The sequence below is a fragment of the Vanellus vanellus genome (assembly GCF_965231255.1).
Source record: "Vanellus vanellus genome assembly, chromosome: 21".
Lineage (NCBI taxonomy): Eukaryota > Metazoa > Chordata > Aves > Charadriiformes > Charadriidae > Vanellus > Vanellus vanellus.
In genome coordinates this window covers 1,596,368-1,612,107 of record NC_138926.1, presented here as the reverse complement: position 1 = coordinate 1,612,107, position 15,740 = coordinate 1,596,368, and the positions used below count along the sequence as shown (strand labels likewise).

The 15,740-nt window shown below is 52.2% G+C and overlaps 1 protein-coding gene across 1 annotated transcript in view; it reads left to right on the top strand.

Annotated features, from left to right (window-relative positions):
• The window catches only part of KIRREL3 (kirre like nephrin family adhesion molecule 3), a gene marked incomplete at its 3' end in the record, with an annotated part of 345,526 nt that overhangs the window by 295,281 nt on the left and 34,505 nt on the right, over positions 1-15,740 (top strand). Inside the window, exon 7 of the mRNA XM_082493779.1 lies at positions 2,364-2,469. Within this exon, the coding sequence (XP_082349905.1) occupies positions 2,364-2,469 (106 nt within the window). The remainder of the gene's footprint in view (positions 1-2,363; positions 2,470-15,740) is intronic.

Below are 15,740 nucleotides of genomic sequence, written 5' to 3'. Positions count from 1 at the left end.
AATAGGGAAGTGTCAGGATGCCTGCAAATGAATTAGGAGCCCACTATATATCTCTGGGCTGTTATGTTAGGGAAACTCATTTATATTCCCAACTGCGCCCATCTTTATTGTCATTTGAATTGCACATTTTAAAATGAGATTAGGGTAAATTGAAAATACCTATAATTTCCCCGTCATAATTTCCCATCGAGAAGGCAGGTGGCTTTGCTCGCGACAAAGCTGGGCTCTGGCTGAGTAGATATCACGGGGCCTAACGAGGTGGGGACATGGCAGAGGAGGAGGAGGAGGAGGAGGCATCGCAGCACCATGCCGCCCGCTGCCTTTCCCTCTCCCAGCCAAGGTCACTGCCCAGGCCACCTCAGAGCCTCCCCTTTCGTTCCCAGCTGGTGGCCTTGCTGCAAGGATGATCCCAATCTGTCCCGCGTCAGGCAGGGAGAGACAGGCTGGAATAACGCAGGGTTGCTTGGGGTGCTGTCCTGCTCTCCCGGCACATGGACAGACTTTCTGCTTTCCACTTCTCCCCTGCAGCTCTGCCCGTGCCAACCCTTCCTGTGCCAACCTTTCCCATACCAACCCTTCCCATATCAACCCTTCCCATGCCAACCCTTCCTGTGCCAACCCTTCCTGTGCCAACCCTTCCCATGCCAACCCTTCCCATACCAACCCTTCCCATATCAACCCTTCCCATGCCAACCCTTCCCGTGCCAACCCTTCCCATACCAACCCTTCCCATGCCAACCCTTCCCATACCAACCCTTCCCATGCCAACCCTTCCCATACCAACCCTTCCCGTGCCTTTGCGGACAGCATCACTTTTTCCTCCGCAGCTCCTTGCACGCGTGAGGTTTCCCCCGTTGCCATTACCTTTGCAAAGCGGTACCTGGAAGAGAGGTGGCAGCCAAGCTGTGCTCACACCAGTATGCCCAGTTAGAGCCCGTACCCTCGAGCAAAGGCATTGAGCAGTTTCCAGAGAGCCAGGTCTCTCCAGCAGGCCCCTGGTCTGTGTACGGTGGAGGGAGAAGCTGGCAGGGAAGCTTTCATCTCCTGAGCTCATGTTAGAGCCACAGCTTCATGACTTCACGGCATCCGAGCAGTAAATTGAGCATCATAGGAATCATGGAATTGTTCAGGTTGGAAAAGGCCTTTAAGATCCTCAAGTCCAACCGTTAACCTAGCACTGCCAAGTCCACCACTAAACCATGTCCCTAAGGCACTAAACCATGTCCCTCGTGCCACCTCCAATGCTGGGCTCCAGGCTGCCCACCCGCATGTGATGCAAAGGGAGGTCCCCTGGGCCAGTGGGTACCAACCAGTTTCGCATCCCTCAGGTCAGCAGGGCTGACCCCAGCCCCATCTGCTTGGGTGCTGAGCGTGAGGGTGGCTGCTCAGCTGCGGCCTTTCCCCATCCTCTGGCTGGGAAGGATGTTGCTGGGATACTTAGGAAGAGGAGAGAGACAGCAGGTAGAAGTGAACACGTAGCACATCCCATTTTAGGATGTATTTTTGCATATGCTGCATCAGATTCCTACTTTAAGGCCCCTTAGCTGGATCGATGAGCTGGCCTCAGCTCCTCTCCTCAGCCACGATGTAGTCTCCAGTGGGACAACTGGTTCTTGAGGCACCTAGAGAACCTCTCTGCAAGGCCATTTCTTTCTGCTTTTTCCCTCAAATTAAGTCCCATCCTTAAAACCTGAAGCTGGAGGTGTAACACCTCCTCTCAGACATCACGAAAAATTAAACCAGCTCTGGATATTCTTATTCCCCATCTGAACGTTGCACCCTTTTCTCTTCTCACTTGCTTTCTTTGGTTCTCTCCTAAGTTTTGTTTGCCGATAAAGCATTTAGATGCTTATCATGTAAAAGGAAGAGAAAGCGAGCAGCAGTTGGAAGAACCAAAAGGCCTGTGACACCAATAAGAGCTTGGCAGAGATGATTAGGCTGATGAAAGAGCAGAAATGCCACTTTCAAGTCAGCGGATAGACAAAAGATCGTCATTACACAGCGCGATATTAAATGGGAGCTTTTCAAAGAGGCAAGTTTATTTCCTTAAACGGGAATCAGAGCCGGCGTTAACATTTTTGAAGTGAAATGCCACATCGGATGGTGTACGTGGCTCCCCTTTCTGTCTTATTCAGTGAAGCCCTCCAAGACAAGAGCCGCGTGCGTGACATGAGCCTGTCTTACAAAGCCCTAAACGTTATACCACAGCGTCAAGGAGTCGCAAGGCTTGTGCCATGTTTTCTCACGACCGAGTTTTGCTTTCCAGGCTGAGAAGCCTGGCAGGCAGCGGGCAAGGGGATGCTGTGCCACGTCTTCGACTCGTTGGGCTTCTCGCTCATGGGCTTCTCGCTGTCTCTTTGCAGACCCGCCCCTGGTGAACTTGTCCGTGGAGCCGCAGCCCGTCCTAGAGGATAACACTGTCAAGTTCCACTGCTCCGCCAAGGCCAACCCTGCCGTTACCCAGTACAGGTAAGGCGGCTGCCCCGCTCGCTGGCCCTGTGCGTCTCGCTCCAGTCCTCCACTGAGAGCTTCTCACGTTCCCCACCGTGCAAAGTTATTTCCTCCAGGTGACCCAAGAGCGCTCAGCAGCTCCGGCTGCAGTTCCTGGTGGCTCTTCCACTTACTCCCATGTTTGTTGCTGCTTGGTGGTTGTTCTAGCTCATCCCCGTGGTCTCTGCTGTCCTCCGGCCAGGGGGATGCGATGGTTGGAGCCAGACACAGCGCCTGATCCCTGCAGAGCGGCAGAGACCTGCTGTGGCGCGGTCCTCTTCCCAGCATCCCCGCTCTGATGGCTCCCCGATGCCTCTCTTGCCTTGATGATGTTGTTACATGCTGAGAGGCTCCAATTGCCTCCGCGTTAGGCCGTCTGCTACGTTTTGCTGCATGCAGCAAAGCCTCGGTCAGAGATTCATTGGCGCTTTGGAGTGGATTAAGAGGCCTGGCACCGAGCTGGTGGAGCCATCTGTTTGGGGACATAACAAGCAAAGCGCGCCGAGTGAAAAGTCTATTATGGGAAAATTCCTTTTTTTTTTTTTTTTTATTTTTTTGCATACTCTTTTATGCTTTGAACAATACAACTCCACTGCCGTCTCTGCGTAACCCTTAAGCAACCGCCGTAAGCCTCTCTAACCCCAGCAACGTGGAGCAGTGCTCGGAAGGCGCCAGAGCAAAGGTGCCTGGGCTGGACACATGGGTGGGATGGGCTGTCCTTGGGTGGGACATTCTCCTTGAGTGGGTAGGGTCGTCGTTACCACCTGGGATCTTCGTTAAGTGCTCCACTGAGCTCGGAGCAGGGCACGAGCAGTTGAGGGGCTCAGTTTGGCACTGATAAGGCTGTTGCAGGAGGAGAAATTGCATCACTTGCAACTGCAAGTTGCAACATCGGTTGGACCTGATGATCTTAAAGGTCTCTTCCAACCAAAACGATGCTATGATTTCCACGCGGTAGGTCTGGCATGAAGGCGGTGCGTGGGGCTCCCTGCCAGCCCCCCCTACACCGAGGCAGTCCCAACCTTCCCTTGATCACTAGTCATCAAGATACTGCAGGGTTGGATGAGCAGGACTGCAACCATGGCCGTACCCTGCAGCCAAGAGGCTCATTGCTCGCTGTGTTGCATTCGGTCGGTCTCGTTCGCTGGAGGTGAGCAGACGGCTCTGCACCAAGCAGAATCGCTGTGGTGGGCTCTTGGGTATGGGTATGGTTATGGGGGCTGCTAGCATTAGAAAACACCCCTTCTCTCAAAGGTTTCTCGGTCTAAGCAGACAAAAATATGGGTATGGAAAGTGGAGTGGGTTGTCTTCACCCTTTGGGAGAAGAAAGCATCGTGCTCAGCCTCCCGGCTCCACCTCTTGGCCAGGAGGGCCCGTGTCTGAGCCAACACGGAGACATTTCACAGCAAGCAGGTAGACCCCCGTCCCACCGCTGCAATCAGCCGCTCATCACTCCTGCCTTGAAGTTATGAGCATGCAGACGCAGGCGTGCAGTCAGTTCTGGTTTTGCAACAGCGTCAGTTGATAATAATAGAGGAGGCACCTCCGGGGACAGGTTACCATGACCCGCCTCCTGTTAGGCTCGTACGGCTTAATTAGTACAATCGAGTTTGCTGGTAGGAACGATTCCTTCCGGCTGGATATGTGCTATCAGCACAACAAAGCAATAATTGTGTTCCTAGTTACACAGAAGAGTTATTAATTTGAGAAGTCAATTAATGTCAAAGATACAAATAGCCCTGCGTTCATATTTACAGTTAGAAGGAAAACGAAGTGCGTGACAATCTGGGGATGGATCTGGGCAAACATCCCACGTGGGTTTTACACCGCGATTGATTCTGGTACAGTCGAAGGCAAAACAACCGCCTTTGGCCGAGGAACCAGACGGTGACAAAATTCCTGCTCCGAAGATGGAGCGCCTAGCCTGATCCTCAGCAATCGGGGCTTTCACATCATCCCCGAACCCACCCTGGGCTGATCCCCCGTAGGGTGCAGCAGCCTCGAAGGCTCCCATCTGGTTTTTCTCCTTCCTTTTGGGTGTTTCCACCCTCTGGGTACGTGACTCTCCCTGGCCAAAGCCATGACGCTGGATTGCTTTTCTCCACCAAATAGCAGATGGACTCATCACTCTTCTCCCATCTTTGGTGTCACCTCGTTCGTGCCAGGTTTTTGCTGTCCCCCATAGCGGCAAATGCTGCCCGCAGCCCTCTTCTTCTCGCCCATCCCGAGGCCACGTGTCTCGTCACCCTGAGCATTGGGATTTCTGCTTTGCGGCAGAGTCGCTTTGTGGTTCGTTTCATGATGGACTTTGCTCTCAAAACTAATTGCGTGGTTTTTTCAGGTTATGCTTTCTCATAAAAGGGATTTTTTTTTGGAGGGGGGGAAGAGGCATGACAAAGCCAAGCCCTTTGGGTTTCTCATTTCTAAAGTTCCTTTAACACATAAACAACATACAAGGCTTTGTCCCTACCACTGTCAGAAGCAAACAGGATTCAGCAGCGCTCGGCGGGACTTTCTTCTACTTAATGGCTCTGATTGATTGAGGAGGGATTCATTTCGCTTCCAAAAGATCCCAAAGCTCGTCACTAACTATGTAAAGGCAGCAGATGTTTTGGCACCGAAGCTTGGAGTCCTCTGGAGCGGGACATCCGAGCTGGGAGCCCCCTGCACCTCACCACTGACTGGGAGGGAAGGTGGGTATAGGGGTGAGACGTGTAAAACCTCAGGACTGAGGTACCTGGAGGTGTGAAACGGCAGAACGCGAGCTCGGTGTCGTCCCCAGGGCCACTCGGGACCCCGTCACTGGTGAAAATGAACTTATTCTGCCTTAAAACCAAACAAAGTGTGAATTTTTTATTCTCCAAAGGGAGAGAACCGCTCTAATATATCTCCTATGGCTTCCCTCATCCGCAGATAGAGATACCAGATCTTGGTCTTCAGCTGACATTTATTTTTAATACCTCCCAATCCGTTTGTCAGTAAACAGTTCTGAACACAAAGGGAAAAACGTCTAAACAACATAAATCCCCTTTTCTGGGCGTAAATCCACAGCCAGCTCCGCAGGGCCATCCCTGCTTGGAATACACGAGCGAGCCATCACCTTCCTTGAAGTTGCAAGGGGCGATAAGTTTTGCGTGGGGTTTGCACCCCGGGTTTGTCCGGCGGGGAAAAGCGAGCGAGGTCGAACGTCTCACCCAAAGGCATCACCCAAAGATGCCCGGCTGGGAAGCGGCCGTGAACCGTGCTGCTCGTTAGCGATAAGCCACTTAGCCAATCCTGGGGTTTTAAGCACAGACCCCTCCACTCTCTTCGTTAGGGTGGTAAAAAGCAAAATTCAGCAAAATTTCCCAGGAGACAAAAATCTCCACCCAAACCCCCCGTAGAGAATATAGCTTTGATGAAATCAAGGCAGCTGCTTTTTCCTTGAGAGTTTTTCTTCCTGCTCTCCTATATAATACATCACATACGTGTGGGTTTTAATGCAGGGAAAACCTGGTTAGAAAGGAGCCCTTGGAGCAATCTGCTCCCAGAGCCGGAGCGGAAAGTTCCAGCCTGCGCCGCACCTTCTCTTCTGGGGAGGGGAGGATTTAATGACATTTTGTCAAAATTGTCAGGTTTCCACAAAATGTTTGGCCTCAGTGGTGTTTTCTAATGGGAGAAAAAGCCAGAACCTCTCTGCCTTAAAATTCGCTGGTGCCTCGCGACGTTGGGGGGCAGCCGGGGCAGGGGGGTCCTTTGCAGGAGACGCCGTTCCACCGCTCCTTTTCTTAGCTGAGGACACCCGGCACCTGCAGCTGGAGCTGAAATCCCAGTCCTCCTCCCTCGCTGGCAGCAGCGATTCCTTGACAAGGAGCATCTTTTTTTCCCTGGGGGATTTCGTTCGCCCACGATGTCACCTGGGCTGTCACTCGTCGTTTTTTTATTTGGTCGCGGGACAGGCTGGTGTCACCAAAAGCGAGCAGGGGGAGGCGGGCAGAGGGCGGGCGAGGTGTCGCAGTGAGGCATGAGCGGGGTGGTTTTGGCGCAGGGATGAATTAGCCCTGGCAGCAAGGTTTTTGCTCGTTCGCACGTTTTCCCTCACACCGTGTAAAGCAATCTTCGCCTATACGTATCCTATGGCTTCTGTAGGGTGTCATACCCCATCTGGCCTGGGTTTATGCCACCTCCACCTGGGATCCCCTTCCCTTTGCAACTAAAGAGCAGCTCAGCTCACCGAAACGCTGCTCCGCACCTCCTCGCTGCAGCCTCTTCTGCTCCAGAAAGCCTCAAGGGGACCTGGGCAGCACCTCCGCAGATGTGTCCCCAGCTGATTTAGCGCCGCGGCCATGGGGCTGGAAACCCAAAGACTCTCCCTGGTGTCCCAGAGATGCTGGGGGAAAGCTGCCCCTTCCTCTCCCCTCGCCTGGAGCCGCTGCCTGCCGCTGCCAGCCCGTTTGCAGGCAGAGCATCACGTAGCCGCGGTGCCAAGGCTGGAGGAGCAGCGGCAGCAAACGGCTCCACCAGGCAGCGAGCATATGTGCGGGCAAATTGCACCGCCTCGTCTTCCTCTAGTAACGCGCTTCCCACGCGCCTCTGCCTCTCGGTGAACGATCCTGGGATGGGGGGGGGGAGGGTTGGAGGGAATTTGGGAATTTACTGACTTTCTTTTGCTGCAAGCAAACGGGCAAGAAAGGGAAAGCGAGAGAGAGTAATTAGCTGTCGCCGTTGTTCTGCCACCTGTGATGGCGGGTAAAATTAATGGAAAGCAACAGAAGTCGGGGCTACGTGAACCGACTCACAACCAGGCGTCCTCTTTGCTCACTTCAGATCTCTCTATTTGCCAATCTTCTCTTGGCTTTTGATGTCTGTTGTGTGTCTGTGGGGTGTTTTTTTGCTGTTATTATTTATCACTCGCAGTAAGAAAGAGAATCTTTAAAGTGGCAGAAGAAAATGGGAAAGTTTAATATTGCAAGAGGCAGAGTGCCTCAGCCTTTTGGGCTCCTCCGATGATGATTATTTTTGCAGAGCGATGGGGAGTTGGTGCAGGCAGGGCAATCATACATATCTCACTCTCGCGCATTGATACAGTGCTCTCGCCCCCAAGGCTAGCAGAGACCTTTGCAAATAATGTTGTCTTTGTAGTCACGGGGTGGTGGAGGGGGGACATTTCGAGCCACCCTCCGGCATCAGCTGCAGGTCTAGGGACCATTGCACTTCCAAAAGAAGGTGTGGGACTGGCGGACAGACAGACAGACAGAGAGAGGAAGAGAGAACTATCCCTCCCCAGCTGCTGCGAGGCGTCTGGCTCAGGCGTTGAGTACGGCAGCTGTGAACAACACGCACAACTCTCCATAATTGTGTGGGACGTGGCAGAAGATCCAGCTGATGCTGCAGCAGAAGCAGAGGTCAGGAGGAGCTGGGAAGCATTTATTTAACAACCACCCAGGGGATGGTGCCACACCACTTCTTCCCCCTCCTACAGCAGAAGGGGGATTGCATTTTGTGCGGTCCAAGCAAGATCCACCTGCCCTTGTTGGGCTGAAGCCGGAGGTGCCACCTGCCCAGATATCGGTGATGTTCCTGCATCAACCAACTTGGTGAACTGCAGCCGCAGGTCAGGGCTTGAGCCACACCATCTTCCCAGATCACAGGGTGCTTGGTCAGGCCGTGGAGGAAGTCCAAGCCAGCCGACAGCATCCCTCTGTCCTCAGCCCCACTGTCATCACCGACGCAGCGCGTGGCTTGGCTTGCGGCAGGAGTGTTGTTTGTTTGTTCGCTCAGTGGGCTCCGGTCTGTAGAAAAGACCTTCTTGTTTGGTAAACACTGTTTTATCTTTGATCCAACAGCATGCTGTCCCTCATCAAATATTAATCCAAACTCAACTGCTCCTTAAAGAGGTTTTCTTTAAAGGTGGTGGCGCTCGAATGCACCTGATGAGAGACAGTGTTGTCACCTCCCTTTGCGCAGGGGAAAACAAAAAGATGTGACTTGTTGCTGTTGTAAAGGGGCAACAACAGGGAAGAGATCCAGTGCCGGGTCCGTTCCTCCAGCCTGCTCCACGCGGTTGGGATGCAGGGTGGGCATTTCCCACCCAGCCTCAGGCAGACGTGTGGATGAAGAGCCCAAGCGTGTTTGGTAGATCTGCTGCCTCCAGCAATCGTATGTCACATCCAAGTACAGGTCTGCGAGTGTTTTGGCTGCTGGTCTTGGGGGAGAAAGTGGCAGGATTGTCGGGGTTCAGGTATATGTGGAAAAATTGCACCTGATATCAAGGAGCTCTGAGAAGAGAAGGAGAAAATAATGATACATGTCAGCTGTGCTTTGGCCTGTCTGTCTTGCACCATGCCATCTCGGAGGCTTTCATTCCGTAGAGATGCATTCCCACATTTTGCTTTAACAAACCCAGAGGAGAAGTTCAAACGCCACAGAGCGTTGCTGCTCTTTTTAGTTTGGGTCTCGTCTGCCCAGTTCTGGGACCTGCTGGCATCTTACCAGACTTATTCATGAGATGCTTGAGGCTGCCACGGAGAAGTCAAGTTCTCCAGGAGTGTGTGCCCCCGTGTCCTGCTGGAAACAGCACCGCCGCGGCTTGAAAGTTTGCTCAGACGCTTGAAGCAGCTCCATGGGCTCATGGGCTCAACACATAGACCCAACATCTCCAAAACACCTCCCCAACACAAGAGAGCAGAGCCAGCTCCTGCCCTGGGCATGTGGTTGTAGCAGAGGAGGAAGCCCAGAGCGAAGGTCAGCGAGTCACCGATTCCTGTGCGGTACCCATCCCTAATTCCTCACATTCGCTCCTCAGGGATCAGACCTGTTTGGATGGGGTCAGACCTGTTTGGATGGGGTCCCCCATGCCAGAGGGCTGCCCCCAGGGATGCGTCTGAAGCGGGATTCAAGTGAAGGGAGTCAACCCTCATGTCCAGGCAGTGAGGAGAGCTGGGCTGATAGACGGATGCATCTTATTTCATCTGATCATAATGAAGCCATAGTATAGAGCCGAGGAATTCAGGTCTTGGGGAAGGAAGAGTCTTGGGAATTGTTTCCTGCTGCCAGGAAGGATAAATCACCCCAGGCACCGGGGGTAGATTTCTCTTCCAGCTAGCTCTCCATAGTTCTTTCGCTTGGTCAGCTGGGCTTCTGGATGTGCACAACGTCTCGGTTCCCGGGAAAGGCACACGTTTGAAGTTTCATTTGAAGTCTTCCATGACACCAAAGCTGTCCCTGCCTCTTCCATTTAGCTGCTGCAGAATACGTTTGCAAATCCGTAGGCTGTAAAGGCCAGAAGGGATTATTGGAGCGTGGGAAGCTGGTGCAGAGATTCAGGGCGATGCGTTTCATTGGCAACTTTTGATGGAGAAGTGGCAAATGACCCATTTAATGGGCACGCCTGGCGCTGCCTGCAGCCGAGCCACAGCAGCCGCCCTTTTCCCGATTCTGGCACTATGAGACCCGAATATACTTCAATATGAAATTCAGATGGCTTTGAAAATCATCTCCTGGGAGTTGGTGTGTTTGGTGTGTTGCTTACTTTCTTCTGCCCATTCGTGAAGGGCCCAGAATAACAGTGAACATCCCTCAGAGCTTCTGGTCCCTGAGACCACTACCTAATTGGCACGGTTCTTCGTCTCCCCAGCAGACTCCTCCAAGGAAGGGGGATCTGCAATACTAAACTCTTATTAAATGACAATCACATCTCTATTAATATTTCAAAGGGACCGTCAAGGATTTGAAACACACTGCAGAGCAGCCAGTGACCGCAGACGAGGGGTGAAGTCCGTGGGCGCATGGGCGCAATCCCCCGTGTCCCTCCTGCTCAGTGTCCCGCTCGCAGGGGAGGAATAACGGGACATCTCCGCTGGGGACTGCCGGGGGACCCGGGGCAGCCCCACACGGTCCTGCAGAGCCGCGCGGGTCCGGGCTGAGAGAGGATGTGGAGGAGCAGCTCACCAGACGTCTGGTCCAGGCAAGAGGCTTCTCAGCATCTCCAGGTGGAACGGTCACTCTGGTTTTCCAGCTGTTTCTTGGCACTCTTAGGACCTTCTCCCCCCAAACCAGCTCCCTCCTTCAGTCCAGCTTGGGGAAGGCGCTCACGCCACTGTGCAGGCTCTCCTTGGTTTTGTTGCCTTCCTTCCCCTCCTGCTCCCATCTGCTCCCTCTTCCTCCGACGGCCGAGGCTGCCGTCTGTCCAGCGGCAGGACGCTGCGAGTCCATATGCCGTCCCTCGGCAGGGCTGTCACCTCTCCCGCTGCCTCCCGCAGCCAAACTCGGCAAGGGAGGCAAGAGAAGCCGGAGCGGCGAAGGGGCCCGCAGGCATTTCACAGCAGCAACGGAATAAATCTAATTTATAGACATAACAAAATGCAGCTAAAGCGGGAGTTGAAATGAATGCAAAGCACGCAGAGGTCTCAAGTTATCGGCACTGTAACATTTTTCCTGACTATCTCTGTTTTCCTGCCCGGGTTTGTCTTTGTAGCTTCCTCCCAGACAACTGGACCTTTGCTCTGAAGTGAAAATGAAAGCTGGGGAAAGAAAAAAAAAAAAATAACGGGAAATGAATTCTTCAGATCTCCTTCATGATGCATCAGCCCCATCTGCCAGCTCCCTCTGACAGGGAGCAAAGCGTGGCCGGGTGGCAGGCGGAGAGGGAAAGGCAAGCTTTAAAAAAAAAAAAAAGAAAGGAGTAAAATAAAAAGGCAGAACTATCCCTGCAGCCGGGAAGTGCGGCTGGACCCGCCACGGCCCGCGGCTCCGGGTGAGAGCGGGGAGATGAGGTTGGAAGAGCCTCCCTTCGCTCACGGAGGTGTGAGGACGGGGAGATTTGTCTTCCCGTTCCCTGGCTTTCAGGGTAATGGGAACAAGCCGGTGGGAGACGTTCGGAGGCAGCTCCAGCTAATGAGGAGAGAGCATGGAAGGAGAGTCAGATGGCTGGAAAGGGAAAAGAGAAAAGGAGAACGGGGGGGGTGGGGAAAGAAGGCACTTTGTACTCTCGAGCAGCGCTCCCTGATGTAGACGTGATTAAAGGTACCAAATGAAATGGGTGATGAAGCAGCCAGCCCAAACCCTTGTGTCGGATGGAGCCTCTCCAACGGAGGGGGATGACGGTGTGATTGAGGAGGGCTCACTGAAACGTGGGGTTCACCATGGTGGTGGCCGTCCCCATCCCGCTCAGGACCACCAGCAGGAGTTGGCGGCCTCGTAAAGCCTTACGGACTTCGCTCGTGCGCTGCAGTTCGCCAACGTTGGATTGAACCAGTCCCCAAAACCTCTCATTTCCAGCAAATTTTGCACCCAGATCACTGCGCACTAGCAAAGACCTTACGGTTTGCTACCAAGCAAAGCTGCTAACGCTTCTTTCAAACATCCGTAGGGCTCGCGGAGATCTGAGGGTCGTGTTTCCCAGACTCGTTGGTCACGTCTCCTTCAAGACAGGCTCATGGTGACTGGGAAGGTGACTGGGAAGGGAGCATCGTCTAGCCACATCTCCTCTGCCTTTGCAAGGAGAGGTGGCAGCTTCTCAAGCCTAATTTAGCAGTCTTTAATCTGAGTTATTCCAAACCACACTCGCCACTTCCTTCATGCGTTCCCGCAGGATGATGGGCTGATTTCACAGAACGAAAAGCCTTAAGCAAATCTTGTCACACAAGAAAATTGATTTTTCAAAACTGACTTTTACAAGATTACTGGCGGGTTTTTTTTCCCCTCGTCTTTCTTCTGTATCGTTCCCTTCCAGTCTCACGAGGTGGCTTCAGATCTAAGGAAATTAGAGATGCTGTGACTAAATTGAAAATGTAAAAAGGGGGAGAAGGAGGGGGAAAAAAAAAAAAAAAAAGACACCCATCACTCAGCACCTCCTCTCCTGCTGCCTCCAAAGGATATGGCCGCGTGTGCTTGTGCTTGAGAAGTAGCAGAGATGCCTCCTTCACCTCTCCTCCTGCCATCCTGACGTCAGGAAGGAGTCTGTCTAAGGGTTATGCCAGCATCTCACAGGGAACGTCCCCTGGTGGGTGTTCCTTGGTGATCCCAGGCTGGATCACAGGGGTTTTTTCTTTCTCTCCCTCAACCCCTCCATTTTATTTTCTCTTTTGGAAGAAAAAGAGAGTTTCCTCCTGCCGCTCGATTTGGAGACATCTCAATGTATTTAGTTAAAAAAAAAAAAAAGAAGAAGAAGAGAGAGGAACAGTTGCCTTGAAGTCGTTTCAGTCAGCTTAAAATATGCTAAGCTTTTGTGTTTCTGCGATATAAATAATGAATCCTCTTACAGCTTCCGAGCTGGGAAAGACGTTGATTTAAGAGGCCTTCAGCTCTGCTTGAGGTTTTTCTGCTTTCATGCCGGAGGGTGGGGAACGTGGCCAGGGACCAGCAAGGTGCGAACGATGAGGTGGGGTGTGCAAGAAGCACCCGGGACGGGGACAGGACCCACCTCAGCCCTGCAGGTGCTTTGCTAAAGGATTTTTCACTTCTTGATTCCCTCTTTGCGCTTTGCTAAAGGATTTCACTTCTTGATTCCCTCTTTGCTCCTTTCTTGCAGTTTTTAGGGGTCGGAGGGAGTTTTAAACGGAGGACAAAGCTGTTAGCATCTACCATCACCGTCTCTGCTCTGGTAAACCGGTGGTGACTTATTAATTGCAGTCGGTCTCAGTTATTGTTCGTTTGACTCGTTCCCCAAGCAGCATCCTTGGAAATGTCTCTGCTTAAAAGAGCTGTCAGGATAGCTACAAGATGTAGGGCAACATGCACGGCATGAGTATAAGACAACCCAGTGGACGCTGGCATCCCAAAATAAACCCATTGGGTCTCGCTGGCCCCCCAGGAACACGTGTCCCAGTGATTTCCCAGTACATGACTGGTCTTGGACACCGGCAATCAGAGGGCTCATCCTGCCCTATGTAGGTGGATCCGCTGCTGAGCTTGGGCGAACGTCTCCCAGGCTTCCTCGGCTGGGAAGTCAGGCAGGAGTTGTTGGGGAACAGCAAATCCAGGGGAAAACAAGCAAAAACCTGGCACAGGCTGAGCTGGGGCGGTTTCCAGCAAGAGAGCCTTTCCCTCCCAAACCTGGGTGATTTTGGTAGCTGTGATGAGGAGGTGCTGTGCATCCTGCTCTCTGCCTGGCATGAAGTTGTGCTGGCGTGCTTGTTCGCTGTAGACAGCACCTAACCTTGCAAAGCCCATCCCAGAAAGACCCAAAAAGGGATTCCGGTCTCATCCAGTGTCAGATCATGGACTAACTCTCTTGACTCCAGGTCATGAAGTTATCCCTGGGTTTGTGCTCCTGAGCAAACTCTCTCTGGAAGCTGTTGGCAAATATTAAAGCAAAGGAAGAACACAAGCTGTTGGCTCTGGATTAGAAGGCCATTTGTCTGTAAAGCATCAAGCAATGCTTATTGCTCGCCTCTGCTGTGCTATTGAAGTGTGTAATTAAGGACTTAATGGTTTTTACTTTTAGAGACTTCTTTTTTTCTTTTTTTTTAATGCTGTTTCTGCTTGTTTTGTACAGAAGGTGATAGATAATCACATAGCTCTTATGGGTCAGTCTGTCGTACCAGTACGCAACCACGTTTGATTATTTTCTCGTGACATGGCTGAGAAAAGCAGTGCTGTTCCCCGGATGGTCTAAGGGGATTTGAGAGGCTTGGCCAAGAATAGTGACTTGAGCGTAAGTTTGGGGATGGATGGATGGATGGATGGATGGATGGATGGATGGATGGATGGATGGATGGATAGATGGATTTCATAGTGAAAAGATGAACAGATCTTTTGGTGAACTTGCAACTTTATTCTACTTCCCTACCGGTACGTTGCCTGTACGTTTGCATTAGCACAACGGGAATGCATTTCTGGATGTGTCATTTATTATTCCTCCTTATGAATTGCCAGATCCCCAAGTTCCTCGCAGTTCAGCCAGTGGGAGCCCATGTTGGATTACAAAGAAATTGCTGCCCTTGGCATCTTCTGCGAGAAGATTCCCCCGTAATTAGGACTCAGCCCGTCTTCACCTGGGGTGCACGCCTCTGAGCATGGTTGCCTCTGTTGATAATCCTAACTTGAATCATTTGATCTAGACACAGTTCAACCCTGAATAATTAACTGTTCTGGCAGGACCGGCCAAGGAACCTGCCAGAGAAGGAGCTGTGCCTCACACCAACCTGAGGACGAGCCAAAATTCAGACAGACAGAGCCTAAAACACGAGCCTGAATGATGGGATGGCAACAGCAGCTGTCATGGGGAAGGAAGGGCTTTAGGGGGACTTGGTGAGTTTGCTCAGACCTGGGGCTGGAAAGTCAGAGGGAGCTGGCTCGGGCTGGTGGGCACCGTGTCCAAAGCAGCGTTGGTCACCCTCCCTGAAGACTTAATATGAACCTGTCCTGAGGTCTGTCCATGCCAGAGAGAGGTCAGCCTGTTGCGTGCTGAAGCTCTCTCGCACTATGGCAGTCAAACCACAAAGCCCTTGAGAACATCCCGAAATCAAGCCCAGATCAAAACCTCGGAGGAGCTTTAGGAGTCAGCCAAGAAAGAGAAAACCCTTTGAAAAGCCTCAGCTACCCAACAGGTCTCTGGCCATGCATGAATCTGATGTTCAGGAAGGCAGGAGCTATTCCTGCCTGCGTGCCCATCACTTCTGCCCTGAAGCATGCGGATTAGGTAGCTTCAGTGATCCGAAACATGCGGTCTCAGCCCAGTGCCGACTCCGAGAAACCCCTGGCAGCAGATTCCTCATGCTGATGAAGGGCTGGGATTTTGTGTCTCCATTTACCACTGTTTTTTTTTTTCCCGCAAACCCCGAAGGAAATAAAGTTGTAAAGGCCACAAGCATGGGTGATGGTTTTTTAGGTGAAAAATAAGAGCTGTAGTGGAGGGAAAGGCGAGTTTGAGCAGTTTCACGGCACAGATTCACTTTGCGCTAAGCAGGAGGATAAACACGGCGGCAAATTAGCGCTTCGACGTGCCAGCATCCATAAATCTGGCTAAAGAAATTCTGCTCCGGGGGTGGAGTGGGGTAGGAAGACCCCAGAAAAGACTAATCCCGTTAAACGACTTGAGGAAACACAAACCACGTGGTGAAATTGGATTACCCGATCTGCGCAAGAAATAATAGTTAAGCTATTAGTCATGTCTATTGTGTGGTGGGATAAGTCAAGACGATGTAGGCAGGAGAAATGAAATGCATCATCGCTGCCGAAAGGGTAAGATCCCCCCAGGAGAGGTGACACCTCCAAGCTCCATCCAGGACTAGGGGGTGACTCACATCCCTAGTATTTCCCCAGGATAA